Source organism: Lissotriton helveticus, chromosome 5_1 (genome assembly GCF_964261635.1).
Source record: "Lissotriton helveticus chromosome 5_1, aLisHel1.1, whole genome shotgun sequence".
NCBI lineage: Eukaryota > Metazoa > Chordata > Amphibia > Caudata > Salamandridae > Lissotriton > Lissotriton helveticus.
In genome coordinates this window covers 192,620,286-192,637,122 of record NC_136065.1, presented here as the reverse complement: position 1 = coordinate 192,637,122, position 16,837 = coordinate 192,620,286, and the positions used below count along the sequence as shown (strand labels likewise).

At 42.9% G+C, this 16,837-nt stretch overlaps 1 protein-coding gene across 2 annotated transcripts in view; it reads left to right on the top strand.

The window, feature by feature from the left end:
- PAPPA (pappalysin 1) overlaps positions 1 to 16,837 on the top strand; it is a 1,283,063-nt gene that overhangs the window by 1,192,720 nt on the left and 73,506 nt on the right. For both annotated transcript variants that reach the window (XM_078641985.1, XM_078641984.1), the window contains one exon: positions 16,214 to 16,397. In XM_078641985.1, coding sequence (XP_078498111.1) covers positions 16,214 to 16,397 — 184 coding nt within the window. The remainder of the gene's footprint in view (positions 1 to 16,213; positions 16,398 to 16,837) is intronic.

Genomic DNA, 16,837 nt, shown 5'->3' with positions numbered 1-16,837 from the left:
AGGTCAAGAGTGGTCCTGGGACACTGTGCTGGAACAACAAATGGGGCAAGGGTGTTGAAAACAAGATACTGTAACAGAGTGAGAAGAAAATCTAGTGTTTTTTCTAAGGCCTGAGCGCCACTGTCAGTGTGCAAGTGGAGTTTACCAAGACCCCCATTGGAGAACTGCTGACATTACATAGTTTGGAGGCAGAAGGTCTCCCAGTTATACACTTGTAAGATGCCTTAAGCAGCAAACAGCCAACACACCCTATGGTCCCCTTCAGGCGCTGCCGCGGCCCGTGCAGGTAAGAGCTGTAGGGTGGGGTGGGGGGTATTTCGGCAGACGACGGCGAGGGACAAATAGTTTTTTATTTAATTTTCCCTCAACGTTGTCTGTCGAAATCCCCCCAGACACCTCTTCACTGCCCCACTGCTCTAACCTGCACGGGCCGTGGCTGTTCAGGCGTATCAGTACAAAGGTCTGTGGCCATGAAACAGAATCAGATGCTATCCGCCTTCCGCTCTCTCTACAGCTGCTTATAAGGCATAGAAGATGGTTATGACCATGGGTTGAAGTATAGCTTGATTCCCTTCCCCTTTCTTTCTAGCAGACCCTAATCCTCTATTGGTGAATGTTAGAAAAATCATGGAGCTTCCCCAGTGATGCCACAGATTCCCAGGTCCTCAAAGCAAGTGACCCAGTCTGGCAAGGCTTTTCCTTGCTGTCTAAAGACTTTTATCACAACTCATATTAGCATGACATTGTAGCGCCATGGTTGTCCCCGACAACGGTTTTATACACAGACTTGGGTAGGCACAACCCTCAGTACTTCTCCTGTGGTAAGGATGCAGGGAGCTCTAGTGGGATGCCAACCTCGTTCTGTCTGCTTACCTCACAGAGCCCTGCCCGCCGCTGTTACCCTCAGCGCCTCCATACTGATCCTGGGAGGCTTGCTGCAAAGAGGTACCTTGCATACTTCTATGTTATTGGTGTTTCTTCCTCCCAGAATTTCTTGAGAAGGAAGTATATTCGCCCTATCCAATATGGCGGTCATCCTTAGCTCCCCTATGGTCTTTTCCCAAGCAATCATGGTTTCCTTTTCCACTGATGTAAATTTCCTTGGTTTGCGTATAAAAGATCAGAACGGTCTTGCCCTTGTGTTGCAAAGCTTCTTCAGTCCGGCCAAGGGTAATATGCTTCCTGTTGTTTTCCTGGTACTGATTCGTGTCCTGTTATTCTGCTAAATCCATCCTGGTTCTGTTTCTGCTTCTGCCTGTATGTCAGCTGCCTTTGCCTGTGGTACCAGATTCTGGAAGTTTTTTCCAAGTTGTTTTTTTCCTCCAGTCAGGGACTTTTTCTGGAAGGAACTATCTACTTAAGCACTTGCTAGCGTGGGTAGCATCGTGGCCTCAGTAAGGGATCGCCCAAACCTCTGGCAGACCAAGACCGTGAATACCTGGGCGGTCCGCTCTCTTCGAACTCGAGGGTTTGCAGCCAGGTGTGGTTCTGTTGAGCCTGACAGACATAACTATCAAGACATTAGGGTGACATGCAACTAGTTCTTATTTTGCAGCAACAACACTAAGCATGCTGGTACTGGTACTTTCACACTTCCCATTATGAGTATGGACCTACAGAGTCAAGCGTGGTTAATGCTTTTCGCTGAACGAAACAGGACTCTTAGCTATAGGACCAGCTCCCAGTTACATCATCCTCCTCTTTTAGGACATGTATCTCTCTGTCACAGGTTCTGAGACAATATTTTCCCTTTTGTTGGAAAAATGTCCCAACGAATGACAGCGCGAATTAAGGTGCCAAAGACTTTAGTAATAATAAAAAATATTTATTCTCTAGGTAATTAAAATCTCCTGATTATAATTGCAATAACAACTGTATTTAACAAGAGACATGTTCAGTATGATGAGTGTACAGAAGAAAAGAGTAAATAAAATATTGAATAGTTCATCACTTCTATTTGATTACTCAGAGTCGATAACGAAAATTAACACAAATGCTCTAACTTTCATTGACCAATCAAAAAAACGGATTTCTTCACAGAAAACCGGCCCTTAGTACATAAGCTAGTGAGCTGGAATAGCTAGTGAGCTAGTGAGCTAGTGAGCTGGAATAGAATACGTGCATTTTCAACAGTTTAACCTACTATGTGGATGTTTGTGAATCCAGTAGTAGTTCTCGTTTTTCCCAGAAAGCCCTAAAAATAGACTGGCACCATGATACCGTCTCAAATTCTAGTGTGCAAGATTCGGCAAAAATCATTGATTAGAACAATGGTTCATCCTGCTGAGAGTTCACCTCAAACTATATGTTAGCCTAATTTGGAATTCTTTTGGCCTTTTGGCTTGCAATTAATATATTTATCTATTGCCTCATTACAAGTTTTCATTCCAGGTCTTTGAAATGATGGTTTTAGAAGTAGTCCCCTTTCCATAAGAAAGGTCGGACACAGACAAAGGCAACTATTCAGTTTAAAACATCTTAACTTGGACAAAATGCAGGTCTCGTAATTGGTCTTATTTTTCCACCTCTGAGCAGCCTCGTTACAATAAAAAAAACGACTGACCATTCTATGTGGAGGAGAATAGAAGTGGAAGATTAGCTTCACTTCTGAAGTCAAGGAAGACCATAGTGTGAAAGTCCTTTCTGTGTGGCCCCCCTCCCCTCAGCGACAGGGTGGGCCGTTCACCGTTTTTACCATTCCACAGATCCCAGTATATCACAGTCCTGGACAGCTTGAAGCTTCTGCAGAAACCATTAGCATGTTTTTAGCAAAAACACGAGCCCTCGACCCTTTGATGCTTGATAGACAAATGTGCAGATCAATGCTTCCTCTGCCCCAGTGCTAGCACTGAGGCAGCTGCTGGTGTTGTGTCCCAACTCGCACAGGTATCCTGACCACCCACCACCGTTCCCCTCCCACCTCAAGCCTCTTTCAGCCACAAGCATGGCTTTTCGTTCTGCTTCCTTCATGGTTCGTTTCTCGTTCTCCTCACTTGCTCATTCTTCCCATGCGTGGCTGTGCTGCCCTGTGGGGCCAGTGGATCCAGGGATAGGGATGCAGCACACATCTGCAGGCTAGATGCCTCTCAATCTGTGGAGCTATCCCGCGCAGTGTCCAAATCTCAATAGTAACATGAAATTACAGAGACACCACTTTGATGTCCACTTGTTCATCTCTATATCATTCTGGAACTTCAGATCCACTTTTGTGATCTTTGGACAGGACCTTTTTCTGTGACAGCTGGTTCTTGGGGTCAGAGCTCTGGATCTTTGGGCTTCTGTCTTTACATCTCCTGTCTTTTCTGAGATAGTAATCTGGATTTATTATTTCAGTGTCTTTTTAGATATATTTTCCAATGGGTGAACGTTGATGTAGGTCTATTCACTTTTAGACCACTGGATAAAATGTATTCAGTACCGTGTGAATGTGTGTCCATAGATGAGATGTGATGAGACATGACAAGATGTGGGAGGTGTGATGAGATGTGATGATGTGGTCTGGTCGAATCAGGAAGCCTCGCTTCAATCCGTTTCTTTCCACACGTAAGCAGATCATGTGTCCCTGGGCTGTTTATATATCTGCCAATATTTATAGTTTCGGCACCGTTCAGTTCACCCTACATAATACGTCACCTGGCTGGGCAGTGTGGGATAACGTTCCTTCTTTTTACTGCTTCTGTTAAGGAGAGGAACTTGCCTTAGCACTCGTTCCCTTGCTGCTTCTGCCCCAGTATGTAACACAAGCATTCACAGTGACTAGAGATACACATTTGTAAACCCTTCCTGTTCATGAAACTTACAAACATGTAATGTGTGCATATAATTAGATGTTTGGCTATGATTGTTGTGCAAAATACATGTATTTTAAAACACATAGGTCGCAGGAATATCAACTATAATTCACGAAATGGCATAATTCTTGTGAATAGGGACTATCATCAGATTTTAAAACAATGATTAGCAGACGGTAGCTTATCAGTGTAGAGAGCAGCTGTAAAAATCTTCATTTCTAAAAACAAACACACATCTGTACAAATTAATTTGTTTAACTAGCTCTCCTTTTGAAAACCATAATTGGAAAATGTGCTATTGATTATACTTTGGATAACCAACTAGTATTTTCCAGTACTTAATTTACTGTTTTCTCTAAAGATTTTCCTGCATGAAACACCAAAAGCTGATGCCTGCACCTAAATAACCATTTAATGTTTAATGTGGGTCCTGTACTTCATGTTCCATCAAAGCCATCTGGGATTTTTGGTGATATTTACAAACAAGCATTTACAATGCAACGGTTTCGCCTTTTCAAAAGTTTGAGCTATTGGCATTGTAAATGACAAACTTTTTATTTATGTGTTGGTTTTGAAAACAGATAAATAAACGGCATTGTCATTTACAATGGCAATAGCTTAATCTCTCGCAAATTCAGCATTTTTCCCTGGGTCAACCTGATCCCAGAGACAGCTGTTGGAACTGAGATCCGTCTGGTTTCACATACTTCCCAGCACTGGGCAGGTCCATTGCACGTGGGAGCATGCACAAGTCTAAATTTAATTTATACAGACCAAATATATTGCTCTCCTCTGTGCTGCAGTGAAGTACTAAAAGTACTTTAACGATAGGCTATAAGTGATTGTGCGCCTGCTGTGTTTTTCGCAGAATTATGGTTTTGCCGCATTTGCCACCTAATCCATCAACCACTGCATAATCTTCAAATTTTAACAAAAAAAAAATTCTAGCTCAAGCGGCTCAAAGGTTACTACAAACACAGCGCTGTGTTGCTGCGCAGTGGAAGGACCTTTGCAAAGGTTGTCTGGCCACGTTTCTGTTGCTTCTTGCTATATTTAGGCATTAAACTATTAGCAATGAGGGGCAGCCTATGTCCAGACAATGTGAATAAGTGTAAAAATGACAAAATAATACTATCACAAATGTGCCGCATAATTTGCCTTTTCTTGCTGCATAATCTAGTCAACCCTGCCACATTATTTGGCCTTCCTCTGCCGCATAATTTCAGTGGTACTGGATATAAGTAACATTGGGGAGAGATTGAGTATCAAGGTAGGGGCGAGAAGACAAGGGGCTAAAAAGAAATGGATAAGAGTAACTGTGGAAATCAGATGAGAGAGGAAAGGGTGGTGCCATGACAGAGTCCTGCGAGAGAGAGAGGGGTGATTACTTTGAGAGTACTTTTGACAGCGTGCTCACAGGAGGGGCAATGAAAACGCAGACGACCGGCAGAAATAGCTGCCAGATATATTACCTCCTGTCACCGATTTGGCCGTGAAACGCAATCGCACGAACGTCTACTGTATTTCCGTTTCCGTGAAAGGCTTTGTGTCAATCCTATCTGAAAAAAAAGAAGTGTGCGTTTGAGCAGCGCGTCCGTTGTTTGTAGAGTGTCTTCTATTTACTGTGGAACACTGTTTGAACTTGTCCTGCCAATAAAGTTCATTTGAACTTGAATTAGTGAGTGGGTGCTGGCCAGAGAGGTAGCACTGAAAAGAATATCGCGCAAGAGCATTACAGAGTGAGGAATGTGTAAAGCAGCAGGGAGCCGGTGGGGCGTGGGGGTTTAAAAGGGTGCGAGAGAGAGTACTTGGAAGTCTGGGAAGATGAGGACATGCGTGTGTATAGAAGGAAAGCAAATGAAAATTAGAGGGGTGGGAGAGATAGGAGGGAAGGAGGAAAGTTAAAAAAGAGGAAGACTCATGAGAAAAGGAGCGAGTGGGGAATCATGCAAGCCGAGGGAGGGAGCTGTTGTGAGAGCAACAAACATCCCGAGAACTGGTACACACACAAGAGGTCAGAGAACTAAGCAGAGCCCGCAGAGCTGGGCGAGGGAGAGAGTAAAAGATAGCGAGAGAGAGAGCAGGAGGGTCTGAACTGAAGAAGAGAGGGAGAGCGTTGGCAAGAGAGAAAGAGAGGGTTAATGAGATGGGTGGAGAAAGATCGAAAGGGAGAGAGGTTGAGGAACAGGTTTAGAGAGGCAGAGACAATCAGAGTGATGGAAACAGAGAACGCACGAAATTGGGGAGGGAAGACGAGGGAATGCAGCCAACTAAACAATATGCAAAGCCGACCTACAAAAATGACGGCGTGACTTTACAACAACTGACAGGAAAAAACGAGCACCTACGGGCAAACGGACAGCGGGAGTGGGGGTGGGAACGGACAGCGGGAGGGGGTGCGGGAATGGGCACACGGACAGCGGGGGGGCAGGAACGGGCACACGGACAGTGGGAGGGGGGCAGGAACGGGCTCACGGACAGCGGGAGGGGGCGGGAACGGACAGCGGGACATCGCGCAACCTACCCCTGTGGATGTATGATGTTACAACGCATACTTTTACCATGCATACCTTTACAACGCGGTTTTTACCACGCATACCATTACAACGCATAGCGCTTAGAGGTGCTGGATAGTGGTAAGTATAATTTTCTATTCCAACTCCAGTCCCCGTGGACACTAGGGAAAGGTGTTGGATAGAAAATTAAACTTATTCCCTATCCTAGAGCGCCCCCCAGCGCAATGCGTTGTAATGGTATGCGTGGTAATGCCTGCATTGTAATGGTAGTGCGTTGTAAAAATTTTGTTGTAAACGTTACATACCACCCCTGCAAACGACACTTCCAAAATGGCGAAAACAAAGCTTTAAAAAAAAAAAACACCGCCGCATGACGATCGCAAGGGGGCGGGATGAGTAAAAATCACCAGAACGCCCACGAATCTGCTCCGGCAATGACGGACAGATCGCTCTTCCAATGGCTAGCCTCCATTTATGGAGCTAGCCAATGGAAGAGAAGGCGGGACAAAGTGCCCATACTGTTAAAACATGAGATTTCGCCGGCGCGAACGCTGCTGCGCAGCGGATCGCCAGGCGAAACCTAAAAACTTGACCACCAGCCTCATGACTTTTTATGTCAGCAAGACATTCTGTTAACATTATTGAGCCATAATACATAGGTATCATTGTATATGTGTATCCTTAGGCGAAAAACTGTTATTTAAATTAAAACCTTAAAGTTAAATTCACTTTTTCAGTTACACATGGTTCGTTCAAGAATCGGTAGAAAATCTGATTACCTCCTGGATCCCACTAATTCACTGCTGGTGGTAAAATCATTACCAGCAGCTAGTCTGTTAAATACTTTTTAAATTGACAATTTTCTGGCTACATAAAAATAATGAAGTTTTGTATTCTTTCAGATATTTGCTTTTCTAGTCTGCCTGATAGAGACAGTTACTGTGCTAATCAGTTGCCTCGATTTTACGATTGCTTGAATGTGTAACACATACACTTAAAAACATGTATTATTGTCACATTGTGGAACAAAGGACATCAGAATCATCTTACCTTTGGAATTTCAGTTTCTTGCACATGTGTTAAAACCTGTGTATAATCTTGTAATCTTTGCACATTTCTTTTCAGTTTAAACTAAATGAATGACTTTGGTGTGCAGATGAGCCTTGGAATTAATCCACACAGGCACACTAAATGCAAGGTCATAGGTCTCATGCTGGCTGTGACTATGCCCAGTATGTGCTTTGTACAAGGAATCGAAAATCTGTCAAAAAATCATCGGACTCACCACTTCTGATTCTGCAGGGTTAGCTGTCCAATTTAGAACTACTTGCACGTCAGATTTCCTGCAGGTGGAGATGCTTCCCTTTCCACAACCCATCCACTCACTATGGTGTGGTCCTAACTCTGCTAAATATGTTACCAATTTAGCAACCACATCTACAATGGCTACAATGGCTGATCCACCCATGGCCATGGGCCCTCCACGTTTTACTAGAACCCATGGAGTGCGTGGATGCCTTGGCTTTTACAAGAAGGCGAGTATTGTGTTCCTACGTGTTGGGAAGTGCCGTCCGGCAGCACAATAGGTAGGGTGACCAGAAGTTTAAAGCCATAAAACTGGACATTTCACAAAAATAGAAGGATTAAAATCTTACTACAAGCGAGCGCACAGAATGACGGCGGTCCTCAGCAGAGAATTACGGGGACAGGCAGTACGAACCTATATAAAATGTAATTTTATACCCGGTAGCTTGCCTGTTAATTATTTTGCTTTTTTGATACAACTGCTAGCTATCTCTGCTTTGTGAAACATATTAAAAGTACCTCCTTCCGTTTTCAGTCGACCCTCTCTAAAAACCGGGACATGAGCTACATTTCCTGACATTTGTAGGTGAAAAACCGGGACCGTACTGGCAAATCCGGGATGCCTGGTCACCCTAACGTTCGGAAAACGTGGACACCATCAACTGTCAACATCTGAGGTAGATGGCAAAAATTCTATTATTCAACACAACAGATGTTAGAATTTCCATCTGAAATCTCACTGGGCCAAAGTGGGTCCTCCAGCAGAGGAGACGCCCACTTGCTGCTGGAGAAGAATTTGTTGCCTTGAGAGGTACTTCTAAATGTAGTGGGTTTCCACCATCACGGCAGCAGAGAACCTAAATCCACCACACTGGTAAATTAAAATTCCATCAGCAAAATTCTAAATCAGCCTATTTGCTGATTCTATTGTTTCTGTTTGTTTTTTGTATAGTCCAAATGCCAGCATCCTTGTCAGGATATTTTACCTAAAAAGAAGACTACAAGAAATAAATGAGAGGAAAATGGGAAACAGAGGGAAGGAATGGAAAGTGATAGAGAGCAAGGAACTGAAAAAAAAAGAATGAAAATTAATCACCGTGCCATCTATTTCAATTCACCTATTATAACTCCTCCACATACACACAAACACATGCAGACACAGTACATACCTGCTATCATACACATGACTGTCTCTCTTTCTGGGCTTAGTTCTTTCACTGAGGGAGAAAAAACACAAATAAAAGTTGGAATAGTTCTGAGGGTTAGCACATAATAAGTAGAAAATCAGAATTCAAACATCCGTGGTAGTTTTGGAAATACACTTTGAAAACATTATCAGAAATAGTCCTTTGCGAGTAATGGAAAAAATCCAGCAGAAAATAAAATGCCTTTCTGAACCCTGATCCTGAGAATGAATTTGGCCCTGTAGTTAATGTGTCTGCTACAGAATCACGCTGCCACCACATCGAGAACAATGTGCTTCAAATAAAAACATTAATTACTGGAAATAGCTCAACACAGGCAGGATTACCAGAAGAACCCCGTCTGTGAAATAATGGAAAGAAATGCAGTTTAAGCAACACTCAAGTTAAACTTTCCAAAAAAACATTACAAGCCTGAAGAGTCTGTTTTTGGATAAAATGGACGATGTGTTATCATACCTGCAGTTTATAAACATGTACATGATGAAATATAAATCATCAATAAATAAGAATTAAAGACCTATGTCACTTTATATCAGCATAACTTGATTTTATTGTGTTTTTATTTAATTAGAATATTAATTTAATACGTGATGTAATAATATTTAATATTACATGGTTTGCCCTTCAACATATTTCTGTATGTTAGTTGATAAGCTGCGCTGCCATAATCACCAGTTGAGTAATGTGTGCACTGGAAGAGCTCTGAGAATGAAGTACAGCCTTGTATTGCAGTACAGGTCACACATTGTTCTTTATATTCGAAGGAAAATAAATATTTCCTATCACGTTTCCAGGGTTTGACCGCAGCGTTTCCCTCTTTGACATAAGAGAGGTGTAAGATAAAATTGAAAAAACTCTGTTGTGGCTGTGGAGCAAGTGAGAGGCAGAGCTGCGTGCCACCGCGGCACGAAGGGATAACACGGATTTGTGTAACATCTCCTGCAAACTCCATGCTGCGTGTAAGAAACAAGATTCACGTGCGCAGGGGTAACTACGGAGTTATAGCCCACCCCACACAGAACTGTGCTCGACCCCGTTATTAAAGACATCTTTCACCACAACCGTCAGTGCTTTAGGCGGGCATAGGGCAGTCAAAGAGGTCTATAGCCATGCACACTATGCAGCACACACGGAATGCAGCCTTTTAACTTAGCACAGGCCTGCAACTTACACTAGTGTAGGGCACCGTGGACATGGTGTGCAGGTGAGCCTTGTATCTAATTCACACAGGTCACTAAATACAAGGACATAGGCCATATATTACCTGTGTACACTTACATTCATAGCCATGGTTTGTACCTTCTATGTACAGTGGCACAGGGCATAGAAGGCATCATTTTGGCCTTGGGATGTTTTGTAAACATGGAACATAGTCACACCCTGTTACAGGGCACAAGTCCTAAAAAAAAGAAGTGGCGGGACTGACAAGTTAGGCAGTATGCAAGTGACATCATGACGGGTGCCATCAAAGCACATGACGTCATGACATGTGACATTCCATGTGGCATCACAGGAAGTGACCTCACTGGAAGTGACATTGGATAATAAGATCTCACACATATGTTTATCAGGTGCATCATGAGTACATTTAAGTGCTGAGATTTGGAGTCGAGGTTGTGCCAAAAAAGTGACGCAATCCTGACGCAAAATCTGGGCCTCAACTAATACATTTTTTTAAAACCCTACTACAAAGAAATTGGCAACAAGGAAAAGCATGATTAGTTGCAAAGTCTGCCTTTTAAAATATTTTATGCGGTTAAGGCATCTGCTGCAGAAGTGCCTAGTAAATCTGAGGGAATAATAAAAATGATGAGATAACTTTGGAACTTAACGCATTTGTTGGAGAGGTCTGCGTTTTGTGGTGTCCCAAATTTAAATCAAAGTAGTATAGAAGATTAAGTTGTCTCCTGCAAAACATAATCACCCACTGTTCCTGGGGGCGGTGCAGCGTTTGGCGATTGTTGACCCTCTACTTTGTTGCCACCTTCTTCTGGTTTATTATTCATGATATTGCAACACACATGGTGTTCATCTTATACAATGTTGTGAGCATAAATGTACCACTTAATTGTGCAATAGTGCTGTGCTGTGATATGTGTATGTTATAACATGCCAACTGAAAATGCAATAAAATATGTTTTTTTTTAAAAGTTGTCTCCGGCAAAGCATATCATGTAACAGGCAGACCACAGATTTTTATTTTATGTAGATAGGTAAGTGGATTACTGCATTGAACACAGAGATTCTTTTGCTACTTGCAGGTAATACATTGTAATCCTTTTAGTACACCACAGTGACCTAGGAAGGGTATTTGACTCCTACCACAGCCATAAAGTATCCACAACCAAAAGCAAGTCTTTATGGTCATAGGACCATAACCTCCGCAAAGACCCTAGTTTTATTTGTATTTTAATATCCACTACGTCCCCGCGAATAAAGGGAAACCTGGGGAACGCAGTAGGATTTTTAGGTCTCGCCTCTCAATGCGCATGCGCATTGAGCAGAGCGAGACTTTAGGGGCTTAAACAGCGTTTTACCAAGCACACAATTCCACTGGCGATTCCTTGCAGTGCATGTGCTTTTGTAGGTCATTGCTCAAGCGCAAGCCCTAAAAAGCGCGTGCACATGCCACCAGCCGCCTGCCTTGCATTACCACATCAAAGGCAGCCCAGCCTCCCTCCCGCAGCCCCTGCTGCTTCACACCCTCATCGCCGCTCTCCCCCTCTGCCCCCTGCTGCAGTTTCACGGCCGCCAGGCTCGCATTTCTCCTCCCCCTCCCCAGCCGCCAGCACATCCCCTCTCTCTCCCCGCAGTTTCGGCCGTGTCTCCCTTTATTTTACTTTTCTTGTTTACTCATGCCTTTATCCCACTTCCCACTAGCTCCCTCTCTTTCTCTTTTTCTAGAATCTCTTATTTATTTATATTCCGCCTTCATGTCGCATGGCAGTGCATTTTCACAAAACTAAACGTTTGTATTTACAAGCCTTTTTCTTTTTATAGTCATGTAAATACAACACATATTACATTACAAATGCTATAGGTGTAACGTTTGCAAAAAGTTACAACTATTGGCATTGTAAATGACAAAGCTATTAATTTTGATATTTTCAAGACCAACACATAAAAAAAATGTCATTTACAAAACCAATAGCTCCAACGTTTCTAATGCGAGACCTATTGCATTTCCAATGCTTGTTATCTTTAGATCCCCTGGCCTACATCTCTTAAGCGCTCCCTGAAATACAGTCGAGCCCACCCTGACCTTTAGGAGTCGGGGTGAACCCGATGATGAAGCATGACACCAATAGAGTTTGTGAGGGTTAAATAACAAAAAGAAATTGCTTCCTTTCCCACATCCAGCAGGGGGAACGCCACGTAGGAGTCGCTTTTGAGCTTTATGGATCTGGATACTTTATGGTTGTCACAGTTAAACTGGAAGGGTGTATCTACTTCTTGTAAATACCTCTCTCACCACTTGGTGCCAGTGGAGCATGCTCCGCTGCCACGTGTGGTTAGCAGTATTTGACTCCTACACCTTGTAACCTTGACTGTCTTATGTAACACATCTTGAAAATTGATTCGCACACTTACAGGATTTATTTGGAATGGATAATTACATTTTATGTAAATCGCTCTAACACTCTGCATTTGGATCAGTAGCGTTATCAAATAAATAAAATAGTGCTATTTACATTTTTATTTGTGTAAATACTGGGGCAGACCAACCCATCTGGAATTCTTACAGTGTATTTCCTTATATACAACAAAGTAAAAAGCATGCATCTCTTAAGTACCTGTGAAAAGATAACAGGCTGTGTGCTTTTGATTACTCGCCAATGCATTTGCATTTGTGAGGTTCCAGGACGCATCCAGCCCGATACTCGATCAAAGGGAGTCCTGATGGCCCCATAACTTCTGTCTTTATCTGTGCCCAGCTGGAGGTGGCAAAGAAGCCCCAGCCTGCCTGCACTGTGCTGCTGGGATTGGAAAGCAGACAACGTGCAGGAGCTGCTAAACGTGTCCCGGTGTTCAAAATTACACTGGGACAAGTTCAACATATTTCTGTTGGGTCCAACTTCTTAGCAGGGTGGACGGCGGTCAAGTTGTGAAAATAGAGGGTGGACACTGTGTACCCATGTGTACCCCTAACTCGTGCCAAACCCTGTTACCATTACATACAAGAGCATTGGGCATAGATGTCCAAAGAGCATGCTCTGGGGTAAAGTTCAACGAGTAGTGTGTTTAGGTTATGACCTTCAACCAAGCCTTGTGTGAGCAATCTCATGGGAGAAAGAGACAGCTGTATGTTGAAAGTCGGCCTGTGTGATGTTGTGCCGTTGGCTGACTAGGAGCTTCTGGTGTTCTTTATCAAAACACTACGTAGACAGATTGCGAAAGTTTGAAGCCAGATAAGATTTGTTGCAAATAAGGGGGGCAAAAGGAACCCATTGCAATAGTGGGAAATGTCTCCGCGGCCCAGAGTCTGAAGTGCATTAAAAAGGTGTGGGAACTGTGATGTTGCATGCGATGGGGGTGGGGTCCTTAAGTGTGGAAGCGGGGTCAAATGTGTGTGTAAAAAAATATATTCTTTTCATTTTTTTGATTATTCTCCTCCAGGGAACTACATATGAAATAACGTTCAGCTAAGGTGAAAAATACATTTTTAAAAGTCAAGTTAATCAGTGGGAAATGCACGATAGTTCATTATGAAACCTCTATTAGTTAATGCTTTGCAGAGATGAATGTGTAATTAGAGAGCCACAGAAATAAATGTTGGTTGGTGCAGTGGAGAATAGTGGCTTTTAGTGCTACGAGGTCCCAACCTTTGACAAAAACCACTATGAAGATTGAAGTCATTATTTCAAACTTACATTACACACTGTATAAGATAGAATGCTACAAAACATGCAAAACGGTTGAGGATAAAAAGGTGCTTCCAAAATGCAATTTTTACTAATGGCCAGACTGTACATAATGCATTTTTTTTAAAAATATAACTGTCCCTAAAAAATGCCCGCACTTCTCAACTTAGCTGGTAACTACCTTGCACCACCAGTCGAAAAGAATAAATCTGTCATCACAAAGCTTCAAGGGATTCCATCAATTAAAGCCAGTAGGGGCTCCCAACCACCTCTTACATTTGCAGATTAACCAGTTGTACACATTTCCATTTCTTTCATGCAGCAGGCACCCTGGCAAGAAGGCTTGTTGATTGTTTAGTTGTCTGTCGCCCCTTGGTTTCACAGCACAGGAGACTCCCTGAATTGCACTTCAGCTAAAGCATTTAAACTATTGGAAGTAACTGTGCCGGGCGGTTGTCATGTCACAAAAAGTAGGGAAACATGCTTTCATAAATTAAAACAATATGGGCACCTCAAGCCCCTCCGATCCCATCCACATTGACCTCTGCCACTGCCCCATAAGGCTAGAGAGTGTTATGACTGAACAGCTACATGCTACCACTTCCGGAAGTTCCTCCTTCAAGTGCCCGACCTATGGGAGTGGGAAGAATGCACATTAAACTGCTGCAGAACAGTGCGGCTCCTTGATTTAGCTGATCCTCTAAGGCCTAAGGACAGCCTTCGACAACTGTGAGTAAAGCAAGCTATCTAGCCACTTGTGGCCAATCTTTGCAGTGGGATGCACTCACTTCCTGGCGTGACATCCAGCTGCAAAGACTTACGAGTCAAAACTACGCTTCTGGAAAGTGGGGGCCAGAGAGGCAACTTTACCTGCCTTTGCGAAGAACAAGATTGCACAAAATGCCACATCAAACAGACTGGTTTCACACACTAAGCCTGGGATTGCCTCCGTATGAAAACATTTTGGGATGAGGTACAATTACGCAAATAGTAGGATAGACAGTTGCGAGACACCGAGATGTGGCCCTATTAGGATATGTTGAAAAATATATAAGGGGGACATAGACTGAGGACAATAGCGCTACTATTGATTAAGAGGGAAAGCGCGTTGCATTGGTCGAAGGGCCCCGTACCAACAAAAACAATGTGGCTCCGGAGCTAGCTCTATGTAATGTAAATGCAGACATGCACTCTTTGAACTCTAGACCGAAAGACATCTAGGCACCATTCAGGGCTTACTTGAATCAAGAAGCCTCAGATGACAGGTCTCTCATATGAGGAAGGGAACAATATTTCAATATACAATGAGCTGTTGTCCAGAAACATTTATGTGTGAAGATCTTGCCTTCAATTACTGTGGGTTATGATATTCCCATGATACAGATATCAGTGATAGGTTGAGCTGCAATGTTTTTTTTTCAATATGTGCTGTGCTTGTCCCCCTGAAATCATGTAAATTATATTGCCTATACTTTTGGAACGGATAGAATATAACTGTATATTGTATTGTGTTACAATACTTGCAAAATGTAAAAAAAAATGCAGAAACAATATACGTTATGCAACTTGTATAATGTAAGGGTGGTAATGAGTATTAACATTCACACTGGGCCATGAATCTGCATTTCTTAAAATGGCCGCAAAGCAAAAATGTTCAGAACCTGGTAGCCAACTTACTGAGAGCATTTCCCTCCATGGAACTACATTGAACCCATCGAGAGTCTCTTTTTTATGTCAAAACTTGGTAAGACAATGGCAAGTAGTATTATGAAAACTACTAGAGCATAGTCACGTCAGAGTGTTACGAAAGCAGAGCTGTTGCATCAAAACGACAGTGATAGTTGATATCGCTCTCACTCTGATGTCAAAATTATACCGGTTTCACTTATTTCCTGCAAATATCACACACTCTTGTTTTAAAGAGCTGAACTGCATGTCAGATTTCCTCAAATCCTCCTCTTAAGCACATTAATTGTAGAGGAATTGAAATATGGGTTGTGTATGATACATCACGCAATCTCTAACAAGGACCATTGTTGTCTATGACACCTCACACATTCACAGGCATGACCTCACAGTGCATGCCATGCTTCAGTAATTCACAAAAAATACCCCTTGGTGTTTAATACACAGTATATAGTCACAACCAGTGTATAAACACCGCTCTCACTTGTTTAGAGCCATCACCTGGAGTATATATGACTCGACCTTCACTCATTTACAAAGTAGGCGCCACGGTTCTGTTGCACCACATTGTTGTTTGCTAAATATCGTCCTGTCATAATATAGTGAACAGAATATCCATCGGCATGCGTCCCCATAACTGTATTTTGTGAGTCTTTCAGATACACGTGTGACGTTTCTGGATAAAAACAACTCTCATCTTCTGAAAAATGCCCTGTATGCATGATGCAGGCTCGCTTGAATATCAATCTTTGCACCACACCTGAGCTCACACACATGCTCACCTGAGGTCCATAATCTTCTGTCTACTTACGCTTGCTGATTGCTTCCTTTGCCTTTCGGTCTTTCAGCCTGGGTCGAGTGTCACTATAACCTGCATGGATGGCAAATGGAACAAGCAGGTGACCTGTGAACCTGTGGATTGCGGCATACCAGATCAATACCACGTCTACCCAGCCACCTTCTCCTGCCCCCTTGGCACCACCTTCAACAAGCAGTGCTTCTTCCAGTGCCAGCCTCCTGCCCAGCTTAGAGGTATGCTAAACCTATGCCCCTAGGCAAAGCAAAATCAGCGACCTGCCTGGCGCTATGCCAGTAGTTAAAGACTAGTGCAACACTTGGCTGGTTCACCTTTTTGTATGTTTTACACATTTGTAATGAAAAAGCTTGTGATACAGTAAAATATTTAGAATCAGCGGTGAAGAACTAGTCCAGAAAAGTTCTAGCGTTGAAATAAACAATAGTAATCTATACATTCTAATTAGCTGAATAGCATTTAACCAACTGCAAACAATTTGATACGCTCTTTAAATATGCCATACCGCTCTGAATTGGTGCTCCTAAGGATACTGACTCAGTTTGTCTATCATTCCTATCCCGTTTCCTCCCTGTACCATGAGGGCTCAGATATTGAGTACAACCATATGAAACCATCTGCTGAGCCCGAGCAGTCCCTCACTGTTCACTGAACCAAC